Here is a 17,182-nt window from a genome sequence, read left to right as displayed (position 1 = left end):
GCAGCTCCCAGGCTCTGGAACTCCCTCCCCCAACTGATCCGCAATTCCGTGTCCCTCACCATCTTCCAGTCCCGCCTCAAGACCCATCTCTTCACCTCTGCCTATCCTTAGCCCCACGTGCCGTCCCTTTTCATCTGTGCATTAATTGCCTCATACTGTGTTTTGCATTGAATTCTGTATTTACTTTGTGTACTAGTCATGTCTCTACTATTTATTTCATTCCCCTTACATGTTTTTCCTCTACGTGCTAAATTTTTGTAAGGTGTCCTTGAGACTCTTGAAAGGCGCCCATAAATAAAATGTATTATTATTATTATTATCAAGTCTACTCTGCCATTCAATCATGGCTGATCTGTTTTTCCCTCTCAACCCCATTCTCCTGCCTCCCCCCCATAACCCCTGACACTTACATATCAATAATCTACTAAGTTCCACCTTAAAAATATCCTGTGACATGACCTTCACAGCCTTGTGTGGCAATGAATTCCACAGACTCACCACCCACTGACCACAGGAATTCCTCCTCATATCTTTCGCAAAGGTACTTCCTTTATTCTGAGAATATGGCTTCTGGTCTGAGACTAACCCACTAGCGGAAACATCCTCTCCACATCCACTCTATTATAGGCTTCCATTCCAGTTCCCAGCAGGGAGATATCTTGTTTAAGAAAGAACTGCAGATGCTGGCAAAATCGAAGGTAGACACAAAATGCTGGATAAACTCAGAGGATGAAGCAGCATCTATGCAGAGAAGGAATTGGCGAAGTTTTGGGTTGAGACCCTTCTTCAGACTCAATTGGTGACGTTTCAGGTCGAGACTCTGCTTCAGACGAGACCCTTCTTAGACTCAATTGGCAACGTTTCGGGTCGAGACCTTTCTTCAGATTATGAAGAAGTGTCTCGACCCGAAACGTCGCCAATCCCTTCTCTCCATTGATGCTGCCTCACCTGCTGAGTTTCCCCAGCATTTTGTGTCTACCAAATAGATATCTTCTTGTGTCGTGCTGTGTAGCTAATCAATGCTTTGAAAATAGACACACAAAATGCTGGAGTCACTCAGCGGGACAGGCTGCATATCTGGAGAGAAGGACTTGGCAACGTTTCGGGTCGAGACCCTTCTTCAGACTCAGTGCATTGTTATCCAGGTTCCTTCTGACACTCGAGCACCAGAGAGGAAATGAACGGAGATGAGGAAACTCTTTTTCACACAGAGAGTTGTGAGGGTGTGGAAGTCTCTGCCTCAGAGTGCGGTGGAGGCCGGTTCTCTGGATACTTTCAAGAGAAAGCTAGATAGGGCTCTTAAAGATAGCGGAGACAAGAGGATACGGAGAGGGGGGGGGGCAGGAACGGGGTACTGATTGGGGATGATCAGCCATGATCACATTGAATGGCGGTGCTGGCTCGAAGGGCCGAATAGCCTACTCCTGCACCTATTGTCTGTTGAATGCAATTTCGCACTTTTCCCTTGTTTTGCTCTTGCTTCTGTTTTAAAGTTCCACTTCACGGGAAATAATTTATCTTGTTTATTGTACGCTGGTTTTTTTCTTAGATTTGAATTGAGATAGGTGTGGCACAGTGAAGGTAAAAGATTTAATAGGAATCTAATGAGGGGCAACTTTCCCACACAAAGGGTGGTGGATGTATGGAACAAGCTGCCAGAGGAGGGAGTGGACGCTGGGACAATTCCAAAGTTTAAGAAACAGTTAGCCAGGTACATAGATAGGACAGGCTTGTAGGGATATGGACCAAGCGCTGGCAGGTGGGACTAGTGTAGCTGGGACATATTGGCCGGTGTGGGTAAGTTGGGCCGAAGGGTCTGTTTCCACGCTGTATCACTCTATGACTGTATGAGCTTGCATCGATTGATTAATGAAACAATCTGCCCTGGGTTTTCCAGGATGTGGCCTTCTCCTGACTGAGATTGTGCTGTATGATCGGAAGACCAAACCCTGCAGAGCCCTCCTGCAGACCCTCGGCTTGATGATGGAGAGTGAAGGGAAGGAGAGGAGTGGGTCCGAGTACAGGAAACTCCTACATAACCACGGCTTCACAAACGTGCACATCAAGCACACAGGAACTATTCTGGATGTCATTTTTTGCACGAAGCAGAAATTCCTCTCACAGAAACTAGTTAGTGTTTAATACAAAGGAAGGAACTACAGGTGCTGGTTTAAACCGAAGATAGACACAAAATGCTGGAGTAACTCAGCAGGAGAGGCAGCATCTCTGGAGAGAAGGAATGGGTGACGTTTTGGAGTCTGATGAAGGGTCTCGACCCGAAACGTCACCCATTCCTTCTCCAGAGATGCTGCCGGTCCCACTGAATTCCTCCAGTATTTTGTGTCCATCTTTGGTCTTTTAATACGTTTGTTTGTCACTCTCATTGGAGGTGGCAGCAACATTCAAGCCAACTCAACGTTGTACATTCTGTAAAATGAATGCAATATTAAATGAACAGATCATGTTTGGAAACTTTATTTTCAATATTTCTCTTGTCTTCATGCACAACACAGTTTGCAGGCCATTCAGCCCGAGGTCTATGCCTGCTCTTAGAGCAATTCCATCAATCCCATTCCATCACTTGGTTCTCGTGAACTCACCCCGGCCTCTTCCTCTCCTCCCCTCTCCCATCGGGCAAAAGGTATAGAAGTACGAGTACACTTTTGGATGCTTTCTGGGTTAGGTGACACCAGCAACTCCTACTGTGAGGATATCGATGCTGATGGTGTGATCTGTCTGACTTGCAAAGGTATCACCTCACCCAGAAAGTATTGCAAAACCCCAGATATCTAAAGCCTGTCCTCCCACACTCTCTCCACTGCATTCGGTCTCCCTTCCCATTTCTGTACTCGTTAGTGCCTAGCGCTTGGAGTAATTTTGTGATTAGTATTAAGATTGTGGTTCTTTCCTCGCTCCCTAATCTCTGTTTGCTGGATCTCATCCCTTCTCGGTAATTTGTAACAACCCAATTCCTCATCACCTTCCTTCACACAGTTTTGTCGCCATTTCAGTGTAATTAGTTTAAAGGGAGCACCAGAAACATGATCCAATGTCTTAGTTTTGTGATACAGCGCGGCAACAGGCCATTCGGCCCAGGGAATCCAGGCTGACCTGTGATCCCCGCACATTAACACCACCCCACACATACTAGGGACAATTTTTTACATTTATACCAAGCCAATTAACCTGCAAAATTATACTATTTTGGAGTGCAGGAGGAAACCGAAGATCTCGGAGAAAACCCACGCAGGTCACGGGGACAACGTACAAACTCCGTACAGACAAGCACCCGTAGTCTGGATTGAACTCTGGTCTCTGGCACTGTAATGGCCCTGTCCCACTGTACGAGTTCAGTCAAGAGCTCTCCCGAGTTTTTTAAAATATCGGACTCGTGGAAGCACGTAGAATGTACGTAGCGGGTACGTCGGAGCTCCGGGACATCTCTTTGCGGCTCGTAACGCTAACAGCAGGTACTCAGGAAATGCGGTAAGCTCGGGAAGACTTGTGAAGATTTATTCAACGTGTTGAAAAATGTCAACGGGAGCCCAGAGCACCGACGAGCGGCCAATGCCGTAAATCTCCAAGTTCAAAATCGGGAAACTTGGGAGAACTCTTGAATGAACTCGTACAGTGGGACAGGGCTTTAAGGCAGTAGCTCGACTGCTAAGCTACCGTGCCGCCCTGATTTTTGATTGTCAAATCATCTGATTTCCAAATAACGGCATGGTGGGTTTTAATGGATTTTTACTGCAGTACCATCAATGTAGAGAATGACTTAATGACATGTAAGATGGATATCTGGCTTGGTATGTTGAGGTTTAGGAACAAACTATTGTGCAATGAAAATAAATATTTAATTAAGCGGAAATTCTATGAGGTCATTGTTGCGTTCAAAGTGGTGTCGTTTAATTGAAACTAGGCATGTCTTCTTTCAGATGGTAATGAATGTCTAGAATGATCTGATGCAGATGGTGGCCTGTCATTAGTTATATGTAGGGTGGATGTAGATGAATATTTGAAAGACTGAGGCATTGAGGTTTGTAGGGAACGGCCACATGAAAGGCCTTGTGTGTGGGATGGAACACTGGCTGGTTTACACCCAAGGTAGACACAAAGTGCTGGTGTAACTCGGGACAGGCAGCATCTCTGGAGAGAAGGAATGGGTGGCATTTCGGGTCGAGACCCTTCTTCAGACTGAGAGTCAGGGGTGGGATATACGGAAAGGTAAGATGTGAATACGGTAAATCAAAGGGGACGATGATCAAAGAAAATGTAGAGCGGTTTTGAAACGTGGTGGTTGAGCTGGAGATCAGGAGGAACCACAGAGGGGGAGCAGCGAGAGAGGATGTTGCAGAACACTTATCCCTCTAAACCTACCCTAGCCATGTACTTGTCTAAATGTATCTTGAGCGTTACCATAGTGCTTGCATCAACTACCTCAAATGGCAACGCGTTCCGTACACCCACCACCCTTTGCAGAAAAAAAGTTGCCCCTCAGGTTCCCATTAAAACTTTAAAAACTCTAATGGTTCCCATTAAAACCTCCCCCCATCCCTATAAAACCTATGTCCTCTGGTTCTCGATTCCCCTACTCCCTAATCGCTTATACCAAACCAATTAACCTACAACCCTGTACGTCTATGGACTTTGGGAGGAAGTCAAAGTTCTCAGAGAAAACTCTCACAGGTCACATGGAGAACGTACAAACTCCGTATAGACAGCACCCGTAGTCGGGATCGAACCCGGGTCTCCGGCGCTGCAAACGCTCTAAGGCAGCAACTCTACCGCTGCGCCACCGTGCCGCTGGTTGTGCACCGTGGAGAGGCAGTAACAATGCGGCCATGATATTTGAGGATTTAATGATGTCCCAAGAGACTAAGCTGCTGAGTGAGACCCACTAATAGTTTGCTAACCCCTAACCCTGCCTGGACTGACTGATCTGAAATGTTGCAACGAGTGACAAAAGATAATATGATTATTCTTCCTCACACCCCCTCCCTATATTGTTAAGTATTCCTCTTTCTTAAATAAAAGGGCATGAAACATGAGTGGCAGGATATTTGTATTAGGCATCACCCCAGAGCAGTGTTACCATGGCAACTGTGAAAGCCTTTTGTGCACAAAGTGAAGCAAACGGGCTTGATTTTACCCAAGGGCCCATTTGAAGCCAGTAGTTAGCAAACTGGCTTTGGCTGACGGCTTGTGTTGAAAGTTTAGTCTTGTGATTTTCAGTGTGTGTGTCGCTACCAGATCCATCCGCTCTTAATACCAACACACATCCTTTCATGTGACACTCGGAACCATTTGTGTGGATGCTGTCACCTGTTTACAAATTGCACAGGAGAGACAAGTTGCTTCACAAGCCAGCTTTTGTAGTTGAATCTGATTTGTCTCAAAGTTGACATGAAGACTTTTGTCGTGCCTTCATTCTGTGTGCAATGTGGCAATATCATTCTTCTTTTCCTTCTGCCAGTTGCTGTCTTACTTTCTGCTCTCCTTTTATCCATCTCTCCCCTTATCCACAAGCAACGTTTAATTTAGTTTGTTGTTACGTGCACTGTTGTGCAGTGAAAAGCATTTCTGTTGCTTGAGCAGACTGTACTCGATTACAACCGAGCCGTCCACAGATACAGGGTAAAGAAAATAATGGTTAATGTGGGATAATGTCCAGACCAGTTCTGAAGGTCTCATGAAGGGTCTTGACCCGAAACGTCACAGCGGCAGAGATCCTGACTATGGGTGCTGCCTGTACGGAGTTTGTACGTTCTCCTCAAGACCTGCGTGTGTTTTCTCCGGGATCTTCGGTTTCCTCCCACACTCCAATCCAAAGAGGTACAGGTTTGTAGGGTAACTGGCTTGGTATCATTGTAAATTGTCCCTAGTGTGTGTAGGAAAGTGTAAATGTGCGGTGATCGCTGGTCGGCACGGACCCGGTGGGCCGAAGGGCCTGTTTCTGCACTGTATCTCTAAACTAAACTAAACTAAACAAAAGACAATGGTTGAATAACATGTAGTTTTTAATTAGATATTAGTGATTATAAGAACATATTGTGATGAGAGATTATTATTCTATGTCTGCTAATAAGGAAGTAGACAGAGCACCAGAGTTCCATTGTTCAAAATCAGCATGAAAGTGGTCAGTTCTGAGTAGAATTTCAGAGTGTGGGGGAGGGGGTTTGGGGGGGGGGGGGGGTGGGGCAGGGGGTTGTGTGTGGGGTGGGGGGGAGTGGGGGGGATGGGGGGGGGGTGTGGGGGGGGGGGTTGTGTGGGGCAGGGGGTTGTGGGGGGGAGGGGTGGGGGGGGGGGGGGGGGGGTGGGGGGGGGTGTGGGGGAGGGGGTTGTGTGGGGGGGGGGGGGTTGTGGGGGAGGGGGGGTGTGGGCAGGGGGAGGGGGAGGGGGGTATGGGAGAGGGGGGGTTGTGGGGTGTAGGGGAGGGTGGCTGGGGAAGAGGGGGTGGTGGAAGGGGGCCTAGTGTTAGGGGGGCTATGGGGAGGGGGGGGGGCTATGGGGAAGGGGGGGGGAATGTGGGGGGGGGGGGGTGGGAGGGAGAAGCAGGGGGGTGGTCACAGCAGACTCACCCCGCACTGTGCTCACCCCGCACCTTCAGCTTTCCGCCTCACGCAGCAGCTCCTGGTCCCACTCCGACTTCACTCAGAGGTTGGCCACGGTGGTGCAGTGGTAGAGTTGCTGCCTTACAGTGGCGGAGACCCAGGTTCGATCCTGACTACGGGTGCTGTCTGTACGGAGTTTGTACATTCTCCCCGGTAGCCGCTGGGTTTTCTCCGAGATCTTCGGTTTCCTCCCACACTCCAAAGACGTACAGGTTTGTAGGTGAATTGGCTTGGTATTGCCCCTAGTGTGTGTAGGATTGTGTTAATGTGCAGGGATCGCTGGTCGGTGCGGACTAGGTGGGCTGAAGGGCCTGTTTCTGCGCTGTATCTCTAAACTAAAATAAACTAAACTAAATTGAGAATTGTTTAAAATTCAGCAGTGAAGTTGTGCAGCTGATCAAGCTTGTTGCCTAACAGCGCCAGAGACCTGGGTTCAATCCTGACATCAGGCACTATCAGATATTAGATACATGCTCTTCCAGAGAACATCGCAAAGTTAGCAAATCGGTCATTGCCCAATGTCAATGACACCTAGTGTGGTAATTATACAATGAGTTGCAAAACTTGTGCAACTGAACATTTTAATAAATAACGGCCTACTTTTGACACTAAGTCTGTTGTGTAAAATGTTTGCTTATAATTGCCAATCAAGCGAAGTATGAGTGGATTCTGTGTGGAAACACGTCATCCATTAAGGCAAGCATTACAATTTAATAACACTGGTGTCTTCATGTGTTGTTTTTCCTCTGTAGCCTTGAAATTTCTTTTTCATTTCTCCACTCAAATTCTTTCATAATGATACCACTGGCAGTGCTCCCACTGCCTTTCCACCTAATGTTATTGAATTCACAATTTGCTTCGTTAATACAATTTCGAGAAGTAAAAATTCCACTGATGCTACTGTCAAATATGTTCATATCTTATTCTTGGAATCACCTTTTCTGTATCAACTGGATGAAAGATTCTTCACTTGACCTGCCTTTAAACTAAGAGACAGCAGTAACTGAGGATACTGGAATCTTGAGCAAAACACAAAGTGCTGGAGGAACTGTGTAGGAAGGAACTGGAGATGCTGGTTTACACCGAAGATGGACAAAAAATGCAGGAGTAACTCAGCGGGACAGGCACCATCTCTGGAGAGAAGAAATGGGAGACATTTCGGGTCGAGACCCTTCTTCAGACCCGAATCATCACCTATTCCTTCTATCTAGAGATGCTGCCTGTCCCGCTGAGTTACACCAGCATTTTGTGTCTATCTTCGGTGTAAACCCGTATCTGCAGTTCCTTCCTACACAAGGAACTGCAGAAGCTGCTTTATACCAAATATAGACACAAAGTGCTGGAGTAACTCAGCGGGTCAGGCACCAAAAAAAGGGTAGATGATGTTTTGGGTCGAGAACTTTCTTCAGACATAGTAGGGAGGGAGGGGGAGGGGGGGGGGGGGGGGGGGGGGGTGGGGGACGGGGATGGGCGTGAGGAGGGGAAGAAACTGGAGGCAAGAAAAGACCAGGACAAATCAGGGCCGGCAGTCGATGACTTCATGCAGGGTGGAGCCTGGGTTGGCCAATTGTTGGCTTGGGAAGGGGGTAAACTCAAGGGGGATAGATAGTGGAGAACAATGGAACTGGTTAAATGACTAGGGTGGAGGAAGGAGGCAAGAGGGGAGTGTTCATAGACGTTACTTCTACTCGTAGATGTTGGGGAGTCCAGAACCAGGGGTCACAGCTTAAGAATAAGGAGTAGGCCATTTAGGACTGAGATGAAGACAAACATTTTCACCCAGAGAGTTGTGAATCTGTGGAATTCTCTGCCACAGAAGGCAGTGGAGGCAAATTCACTGGATGTTTTCAAGAGAGAGATAGGTTTAGCTCTTAGGGATAACGGAATCAAGGGATATGGGGGAGAAAGCAGGAATGGGGTACTGATTTAAATGATCAGCCATGATCATATTGAATGGCCGTGCTGGCTCGAAGGGCCGAATGGCTTCCTCCTGCAACTATTTTCTATGTTTCTACTTAAAATTAGCAAATTCGATGCTCGTACCACTGGGTTGTAAGCTGCCCAAGTGAAATATACAATGTTTCACCAGAATTAGAAAGAGTTTAGACAGAAACAAACGTCACAGGGGCAAGAAAAGGGAAGCATTAGGAAAAGGGAAGTTCAGGGAAAAGGCAGTAAATTAAATGATACAAGCGATGATGATGCAAAGAAAGGATCTGAGTTAATCACCGATGTGAATGTTACTTTATTTAGAAGTTTTGTGTTTAATGTTTTATTTTGGGATGCCTGGACTGTTTGTATTTAGTTTGCACAGTCCATTTATGATGCTGGTTGTGGATTTGTCATGGTTCCATTTGCCAACATGATGCTACCAAGGAGATGAGTCAATTGTCGTGGGGTAACCAACTCTGCCCTATTCTTCCAGGAACGAGCTGGTCTAATTCTGGTTTTAGATTCCTTTAGAGATACAGCGTGGAAACAGGACCTTTGGCACACCGAGTCCATGCCGACCAGCTGGTCACACCCTACACTAGCACTACCCTACATGCTAGGGACACTTTACAATTTACAGAAGTCAATTCACCTACAAACCTGCACGACTTTGGAATGTGGGAGGAAACTAGACAACGTACAAACTCCGTACAGACAGCACCCGTAGTCAGGATCGAACCCGGGTCTCTGGCGCTGTAAGGCAGATGGACTCAAATTATGTCTAAAATTTACAGGCTTTATTAAACAATGAGAAATTGAATCTGAATACGTGGCTAAACTTATGCTTTAAACTAAGACTATGGACGGAAAACTATCGGGCACGTCGTAAAACTTACTTTACACAATTTTATTTGCAAGTATACTCCCCCTTTCCCCTTCTTCTGTCAACCTCTATCCCATTTCGGGAACTTCACCAGGTCACTGGGACACTTACAGCTAGGTCGATCAGTTGGGCTCATGAGCCATCCAGCAGAGCAGAAAGAGAGAAAGAGTTCTGGCTTGACTTCTGTTTTATACCTGAGCTTCCTTTGAAACCCCCAGGTGGTCCTCTGGATGAAAAGGGTTCTTTTGATGATTCCCAGTTTCGATCTGGCATGAACAATAGGCTTCCGATGATAAGGGGTTTGCTGATGTCATGATCCCTCAGCCTGATCGTTATCCCATCGCCTGGACGGGCTCCTATTGTCTCGATGGATGGGTCATCCAAGATGGTGATTGAGCTTGGGCTGGCCTGTCTACCACCGTCTGCTGAGGCTTGGTTCCTTCATTTGTGTATCCAAGATAATCACGTTATCTCCGTCTCAGCCTTTCCTCCCCACACCATTCGCACAGTTGTTTGATGCCCAAGTCCACAGGCCAGACAGGTTTGAATTTTTTTTGTGGATTGGGGGTTTTTCCGTTGCAGCCAGCAAATCTGTCTTTTTAAAATATCCATGTCCTTATCTGAGTTCTTCCCTAATTTTGGAGGATTTACCCCAATAACTTACACTTTTATCAGCCCATCCTTGAATGTTGTCTTGATGTTGTTGCATTCAGCTGGAATAGTACAGCACTGGAACAAACCCATAGCCCACAATGTTCTTGTTGAACACGATACCAAGTTAAGCTAATCTCCTCTGCCTGCACATGATCCATATCCTTCCATTCCCTGCATGTCCATAAAAGCCTCTTAAATTCCATGAGAGACAAATTAGTGCTGGTTATATTCAGCAGAGTACACAGTTAGTTCTGTTACAACGTGAGAGATGCATTTCTACAAAACCCCAGTACGCCAATCCTCCGGCACTATTCCCGTTTCTAATGACAATTGAAATATTTCTGTCATAGCCCCTGCTATTTGTACACAAACGTCCCTCAATGTCCTAGGGAATTTCCTGTCAGGACCTGGAGATGTATCCACTTTTATATTTTTCAAAAGTGTCAGTACTTCCTCTTCTTTGAATCTCATAGTTTCCATAGCTAATCTACTTGTTTCCCTTACATAATTCAATATCCTTCTCCTTGGTGAATACCGAAGAAAATAAATTGTTCAATATCTCCCCCATCTCTTTTGGCTCTGCAGATAGCTGTCCACTCTGACTCTCTAATGGACCAATTTTATCCCTCGTTATCCTTTTGCTATTAATATAGTTGTCGAAACCCTTTGGATTTACTTTCACCTTACTTGCCAAAGCAACCTCATATCTTCTTCTAGCTTTTCTAATTTATTTCTTAAGATTCTTTTTACATTCTTTATACTCCTCAAGCGCCTCATTTACTCTATGCTGCCTATAAATATTGTAGATCTCTCTCTTTTTCCGAACCAAGTGTTCAATTTCCCTTAAAAACCAGGGCTCTTTCCAATTTTTACTATTTCCTTTCAACCGAACAGGGACATAAAGATTCTGTACTCTTAAAATTTCATCTTTAAATGTCCTCCATTTCTCCTCTACATCCTTCACATCAAACAAAATGTCCCAATTCACTCCTTTTAAATCCTTTCACATCTCCTCAAAGTTAGCCTTTCTCCAATCAAAAATCCAACCCTAGGTCCAGTTCTGACCCTCTCCATAATTATATTCAAACTAATGGTATTGTGATCACTGGACCCGAACTGTTCCCCCAACATACCTCCGCCACCTGAACTGTCTCATTTCCTAACAGGAGGTCCAGCACTGCCCCTTGTCTAGTAGGTACCTCTATGTATTGCTGCAAAAAACTATCCTGCACACATTTTACAAACTCCAAACCATCCAACCCATTTACAGAATGTGTTTCCCAGTCTATGTGTGGAAAATTGAAATCTCCCACAATCACTACCTTGTGCTTACTACTAATATCTGCTATCTCCTTACATATTTGCTCTTCCAATTCTCGCTCCCCATTTGGCGGTCTATAATAAGTGTTGCTACACCTTTCCCATTTCTCAGTTCCATCCAAATAGCCTCCCTAGATGAGCCCTCTAATCTATCTTGCCAAAGCACTGCTGTAATATGTGAAAAGAAAGAGATTAGTTAAAACAAATGTAGGTCCCTTGCAGTCAGAAACAGGTGAGTTGATCATGGGGAACCAGGATATGGCGGACCAATTGAATAACTACTTTGGTTCCGTCTTCACTAAGGAAGACATAAATGATCTGCCGGAAATAGCAGGGGCCCGCGAGGAATTGAGTGAAATCCAGGTTAGTCGGGAAGTGGTGTTGGGTAAATTGAATGGATTAAAGGCCGATAAATCCCCAGGGCCAGATAGGCTGCATCCCAGTGTACTTAAGGAAGTAGCTCCAGAAATAGTGGATGCATTAGTAATAATCTTTCAAAACTCCTTAGATTCTGGAGTAGTTCCAGAGGATTGGCGGGTAGCAAACGTAACCCCACTTTTTAAGAAGGGAGGGAGAGAGAAAACGGGGAATTACAGACCAGTTAGCCTAACATCGGTAGTGGGGAAACTGCTAGAGTCAGTTATTAAAGATGGGATAGCAGCACATTTAGAAAGTGGTGAAATCATTGGACAAAGTCAGCATGGATTTACGAAAGGTAAATCATGTCTGACGAATCTTATAGAATTTTTCGAGGATGTAACTAGTAGCGTGGATAGGGGAGAACCAGTGGATGTGGAGTATCTGGACTTCCAGAAGGCTTTCGACAAGGTCCCACATAAGAGATTAGTATACAAACTTAAAGCACATGACATTGGGGGTTCAGTATTGATGTGGATAGAGAACTGGCTGGCAAACAGGAAGCAAAGAGTAGGAGTAAACGGGTCCTTTTCACAATGGCAGGCAGTGACTAGTGGGGTACCGCAAGGCTCAGTACTGGGACCCCCAGCTATTTACAATATATATTAATGATCTGGATGAGGGAATTGAAGGCAATATCTCCAAGTTTGCGGATGACACTAAGCTGGGGGGGCAGTGTTAGGTGTGAGGAGGATGCTAGGAGACTGCAAGGTGACTTGGATAGGCTGGGTGAGTGGGCAAATGTTTGGCAGATGCAGTTTAATGTGGATAAATGTGAGGTTATCCATTTTGGTGGCAAAAACGGGAAAGCAGATTATTATCTAAACGGTGGCCGATTGGGAAACGGGGAGATGCAGCGAGACCTGGGTGTCATGGTGCACCAGTCATTGAAGGTAGGCATGCAGGTGCAGCAGGCAGTAAAGAAAGCGAATGGCATGTTGGCTTTCATAGCAAGAGGATTTGAGTATAGGAGCAGGGAGGTTCTACTGCAGTTGTATAGGGTCTTGGTGAGACCACACCTGGAGTATTGCGTGCAGTTTTGGTCTCCAAATCTGAGGAAGGACATTATTGCCATAGAGGGAGTGCAGAGAAGGTTCACCAGACTGATTCCTGGGATGTCAGGACTGTCTTATGAAGAAAGACTGGATAGACTTGGTTTATACTCTCTAGAGTTTAGGAGATTGAGAGGGGATCTTATAGAAACTTACAAAATTCTTAAGGGGTTGGACAGGCTAGATGCAGGAAGATTGTTTCCGATGTTGGGGAAGTCCAGGACAAGGGGTCACAGCTTAAGGATAAGGGGGAAATCCTTTAAAACCGAGATGAGGAGAACTTTTTTCACACAGAGAGTGGTGAATCTCTGGAACTCTCTGCCACAGAGGGTAGTTGAGGCCAGTTCATTGGCTATATTTAAGAGGGAGTTAGATGTGGCCCTTGTGGCCAAGGGGATCAGAGGGTATGGAGAAAAGGCAGGTACGGGATACTGAGTTGGATGATCAGCCATGATCATATTAAATGGCGGTGCAGGCTCGAAGGGCCGAATGGCCTACTCCTGCACCTAATTTCTATGTTTCTATGTTTCTATGTAATATCTTCCCTGACAAGCAATGTAGCACCTCCACCTCTTGAATTGAATTGAATTGAATTGAATTTCCTTTATTGTCATTCAGACCTTACGGTCTGAACGAAATTCATACATACAATGATACAATAATAAACAACAATAAACACAAATTAACATCCACCACAGTGAGTCCTCCAAACACCTCCTCACTGTGGTGGAGGCAAAAATCTTAGGGCTGCAGTCTCTCCCTCTGCTCCCTCTGCGCTGAGGCGATTCCCCACCGGGCGATGGTACAAACAATCCCGCAGCTCACCGAACCCCGCGAACGGGCCGGTTCAAGCACTGCGGCCCGGGGTGGTCGAAGCCACCGCACCTCCAGTCAAGCACACGCAGCCGCCGGCCCGCGGCTGAACCCAGGACTCTGGACACCGCCGCCAGAACGTCGTCCCAGCCACCGGAGCACCGTCCCAGCCCCCGGACCGGATCGCCCTCACGTGAGTGCCGTTCCCCCCTCCAATTCTATCACACCTGAAGCAACGAAATCCTGGAATATTTAGTTTCCAATCACAGCCCTCCTGCAACCATGTTTCACTGATCGCCACAACATCATACTTCCAGGTGTCAATCCAGGCTCTAAGTTCATCCACCTTTCTTACAATGCTCCTAGCATTAAAATATACACATTTAAGAAACCTACCCCCTCGTATTCTCTGTTTATTATCTTTTTCTTCTTTCTCCCCTACATTTTGTGTCAGAGTGCTACCCTTCTCTGCCTCCTGCCTCACACACCGACTACCAGCTTTCCCTATTTGAGTCCATCCCCCCAAACATTCTAGTTTAAAGTTTCCGCAGTAGCCTTTGCAAATCTCCCCGCCAGGATATTGGTCCCCTCGGGTTCAAGTGCAACCCATCCTTTTTATACAGGTCGCACCTTCCACAAAAGAGGTCCTAATGATCCAGAAACTTAAGTCCCTGCCCTCTGCACCAGTCCTTCAGCCACGCATTTATCCTCCACCTCGCTCCATTCCTCCTCTCACTGTCCCGTGGCACAGGCAGTAATCCCGAGATTGTTACCTTTGCCGTCCTTCTCTTTAACTCTCCTCCTAACTCCCTACATTCTCCTTTCAGGACCTCTTCTCTTTTTCTACCTGTGTCATTGGTACCTATATGTACCATGACCTCGGGCTCCACTTCCTCCCATTTCAGGATATCTTGGACACGTTCAATCATGGCTGATCTATCCTTCCCTCTCAACCCTATTTACCCGTAACACCGTTACTAATCAAGAATCTGTCATTCTCCGCCTGAAAAATATCCATCAACTTGGCCTCCTCAGCTTTCTGTGGCAATAAATTCCACAGATTCACCACCCTCTAAATAACGAAATTCTCCTCATCCCCTTTCTAAAGGTACGTCCTTTTATTCCAATGCTACAGCTTCTGGTCCTAGACTATCCTACTAATGGAAACATCCTCTCCACATCCACTCAATCCAGGTCTTTCTCTATTCAGTAAGTTTCAATTAGATTTCCCCCTCATCCTTCTAAGTACAGTCCCAGTGCCATCAAACGCTCAATGTCTGTACTAACTATTATGGCATGACTAACTCTTATCTGCTCGTATATCGTCCTTATGCCCCTGTCCTAATTAGGAAACCTGAACGGAAACCTCTGGTGACTTTGCGCCCCACCCAAGGTTTCTGTGTGGTTGCCAGAGGTTGCAGGTGGTTGCCGGAGGTTGCAGGTAGTGGAAGCAGGTAGGGAAACTGACAAAAACCTCCTGGAACCGCACGGAAACCTTGGGTGGGGCGCAAAGTCTCCAGAGGTTTCGGTTCAGGTTTCCTAAGTGGGACAGGGGCATTACACCACCATTCTCTTTCTTCTATCAGTCAGCCAATTCTAAATCCATATGACCATATATGACCAAGTCACTAAATCCCATGCAATGTATTCTAAGTTACAATGAGGGAAATTTCAATGAGGTCACCGCTCATCCTCCTAAACTCCTGCCAGTGCAGCGAGTGAGAGTGGGCTCAGTGGCCCGGAAGGTCTGTTTCCATGCTGTGTCTTTAAACTAAACTCAAAACGAATCTAAAATGGGAACTCTACCTCTGATTATCCCATCTCTCCCCAGTTACCTGATCCAAGGTTACTCAGCACAACATCTCACCCCAGTTACCACAGATGAGTCATTGAGTCAAAGAGTCTCACAGTGTCGAAACAGACCCTTCAGCCAACTTGCCCACACTGACCAACATGTCTCATCTTCACTAGTCCCATCCACCCACATGCCTATGCTCCATTTAAGTAAGTAAGTAAGTTTATTGGCCAACTATTCACATACAGAATGTTGCCTGGGTTTCAGCAACTAAGTTACAGAGAAAGGTTGAACAAGTTAGGGCTTTATTCTTTGGAGCGCAGAAGTTTAAGGGGGGACTTGATAGAGGTCTTTAAAATTATGAGAGGGATATACAGAGTTGACGTGGATAAGCTTTTCCCACTGAGAGTAGGGAAGATTCAAACAAGGGGACATGACTTGAGAATTAAGGGACAGAAGTTTAGGGGTAACATGAGGGGAAACTTCTTTACTCAGAGAGTGGTGGCTGTGTGGAATGAGCTTCCAGTGAAGGTGGTGGAGGCAGGTTCGTTTTTATCATTTAAAAATAAATTGGATAGTTATATGGACGGGAAAGGAATGGAGGGGTATGGTCTGAGCGCAGGTATATGGGACTAGGGGTGAATATGTGTTCGGCACAGACTAGAAGGGCCGAGATGGCCTGTTTCCGTGCTGTAATTGTTATATGGTTATACAAGGAATTCCCCTCCAAACCTATCCTATCCACATATAGCTAACAGCTAACAATGGCCTGTTTCCCTTATCATCGTTACTTTTTTTGCATATCTTTCATTCATTGTTCTTTATCTCTCTACATCATCGTCTATATCTCTCCTTTCCCTTACCCCTAACCAGTATGAAGAAGGGTCTTGACCCGAAACGTCACCGATCCTTCTCTCCAGAGATGCTGCCTGTCCCGCTGAGTTACTCCAGCTTTTTGTGTTTATCTTCGACTAAAACCACCATCTGCAATTCCTTCCTACACAATATCCATGTACCTGTCCAAACATATACTTAAACATCCAGATAGTACCTGCCTCAACTGCCTCCCCGGGCAGCTCATTCCATACACGCACCACCCTGTGTGTGAATAGGTTACCCCTCAGGTTCCCATATGGAACAGCATCCCTCTTCCTATCATATAACCATATAACAATTACAGCACAGAAACAGGCCATCTCGGCCCTTCTAGTCCGTGCCGAGCCCTTATTCTCCCCTAGTCCCATCTTCCTGCACTCAGACCATAACCCTCCATTCCTTTCCCGTCCATATACCTATCCAATTTATTTTTCAATGATAAAACGAACCTGCCTTTGCCACTTCCACTGGAAGCTCATTCCACACAGCTACCACTCTCTGAGTAAAGAAGTTCCCCCTCATGTTACCCCTAAACTTCTGTCCCTTAATTCTCAAATCAGAACTGCCCCCTCCATCAACTCTTTTAAGTCGAGACTTAAACCTTATTTCTACTCACAAGTTTCTCGAGGACCTCTGTGGGAGAGCTGTATGTATGTATTTATGTATGTATTGTTAGATCCTTGTACCACTGTATGTAGCACGTTAGTATATGTACTGATGTAAAGCATGTTGGTCTACGAGAGTTGTTTTTAAATGTGCTATAGAAATAAAATTGACTTGACTTGACTTGAATCTTTCCACCTAGTGTCCTCTGGTTCTCGATTCCTCT

The 17,182-nt window shown here is 45.9% G+C and overlaps 1 protein-coding gene across 1 annotated transcript in view; it reads left to right on the top strand.

The window, feature by feature from the left end:
• The window catches only part of LOC129694834 (uncharacterized), a 66,998-nt gene that overhangs the window by 27,774 nt on the left and 22,042 nt on the right, over nucleotides 1-17,182 (top strand). Inside the window, exon 4 of the mRNA XM_055631594.1 lies at nucleotides 1,898-2,130. Coding sequence (XP_055487569.1) covers nucleotides 1,898-2,130 — 233 coding nt within the window. The remainder of the gene's footprint in view (nucleotides 1-1,897; nucleotides 2,131-17,182) is intronic.

The sequence above is a fragment of the Leucoraja erinacea genome, unplaced genomic scaffold (assembly GCF_028641065.1).
Source record: "Leucoraja erinacea ecotype New England unplaced genomic scaffold, Leri_hhj_1 Leri_817S, whole genome shotgun sequence".
Lineage (NCBI taxonomy): Eukaryota > Metazoa > Chordata > Chondrichthyes > Rajiformes > Rajidae > Leucoraja > Leucoraja erinaceus.
This window is presented reverse-complemented; position numbering and strand designations above follow the sequence as displayed.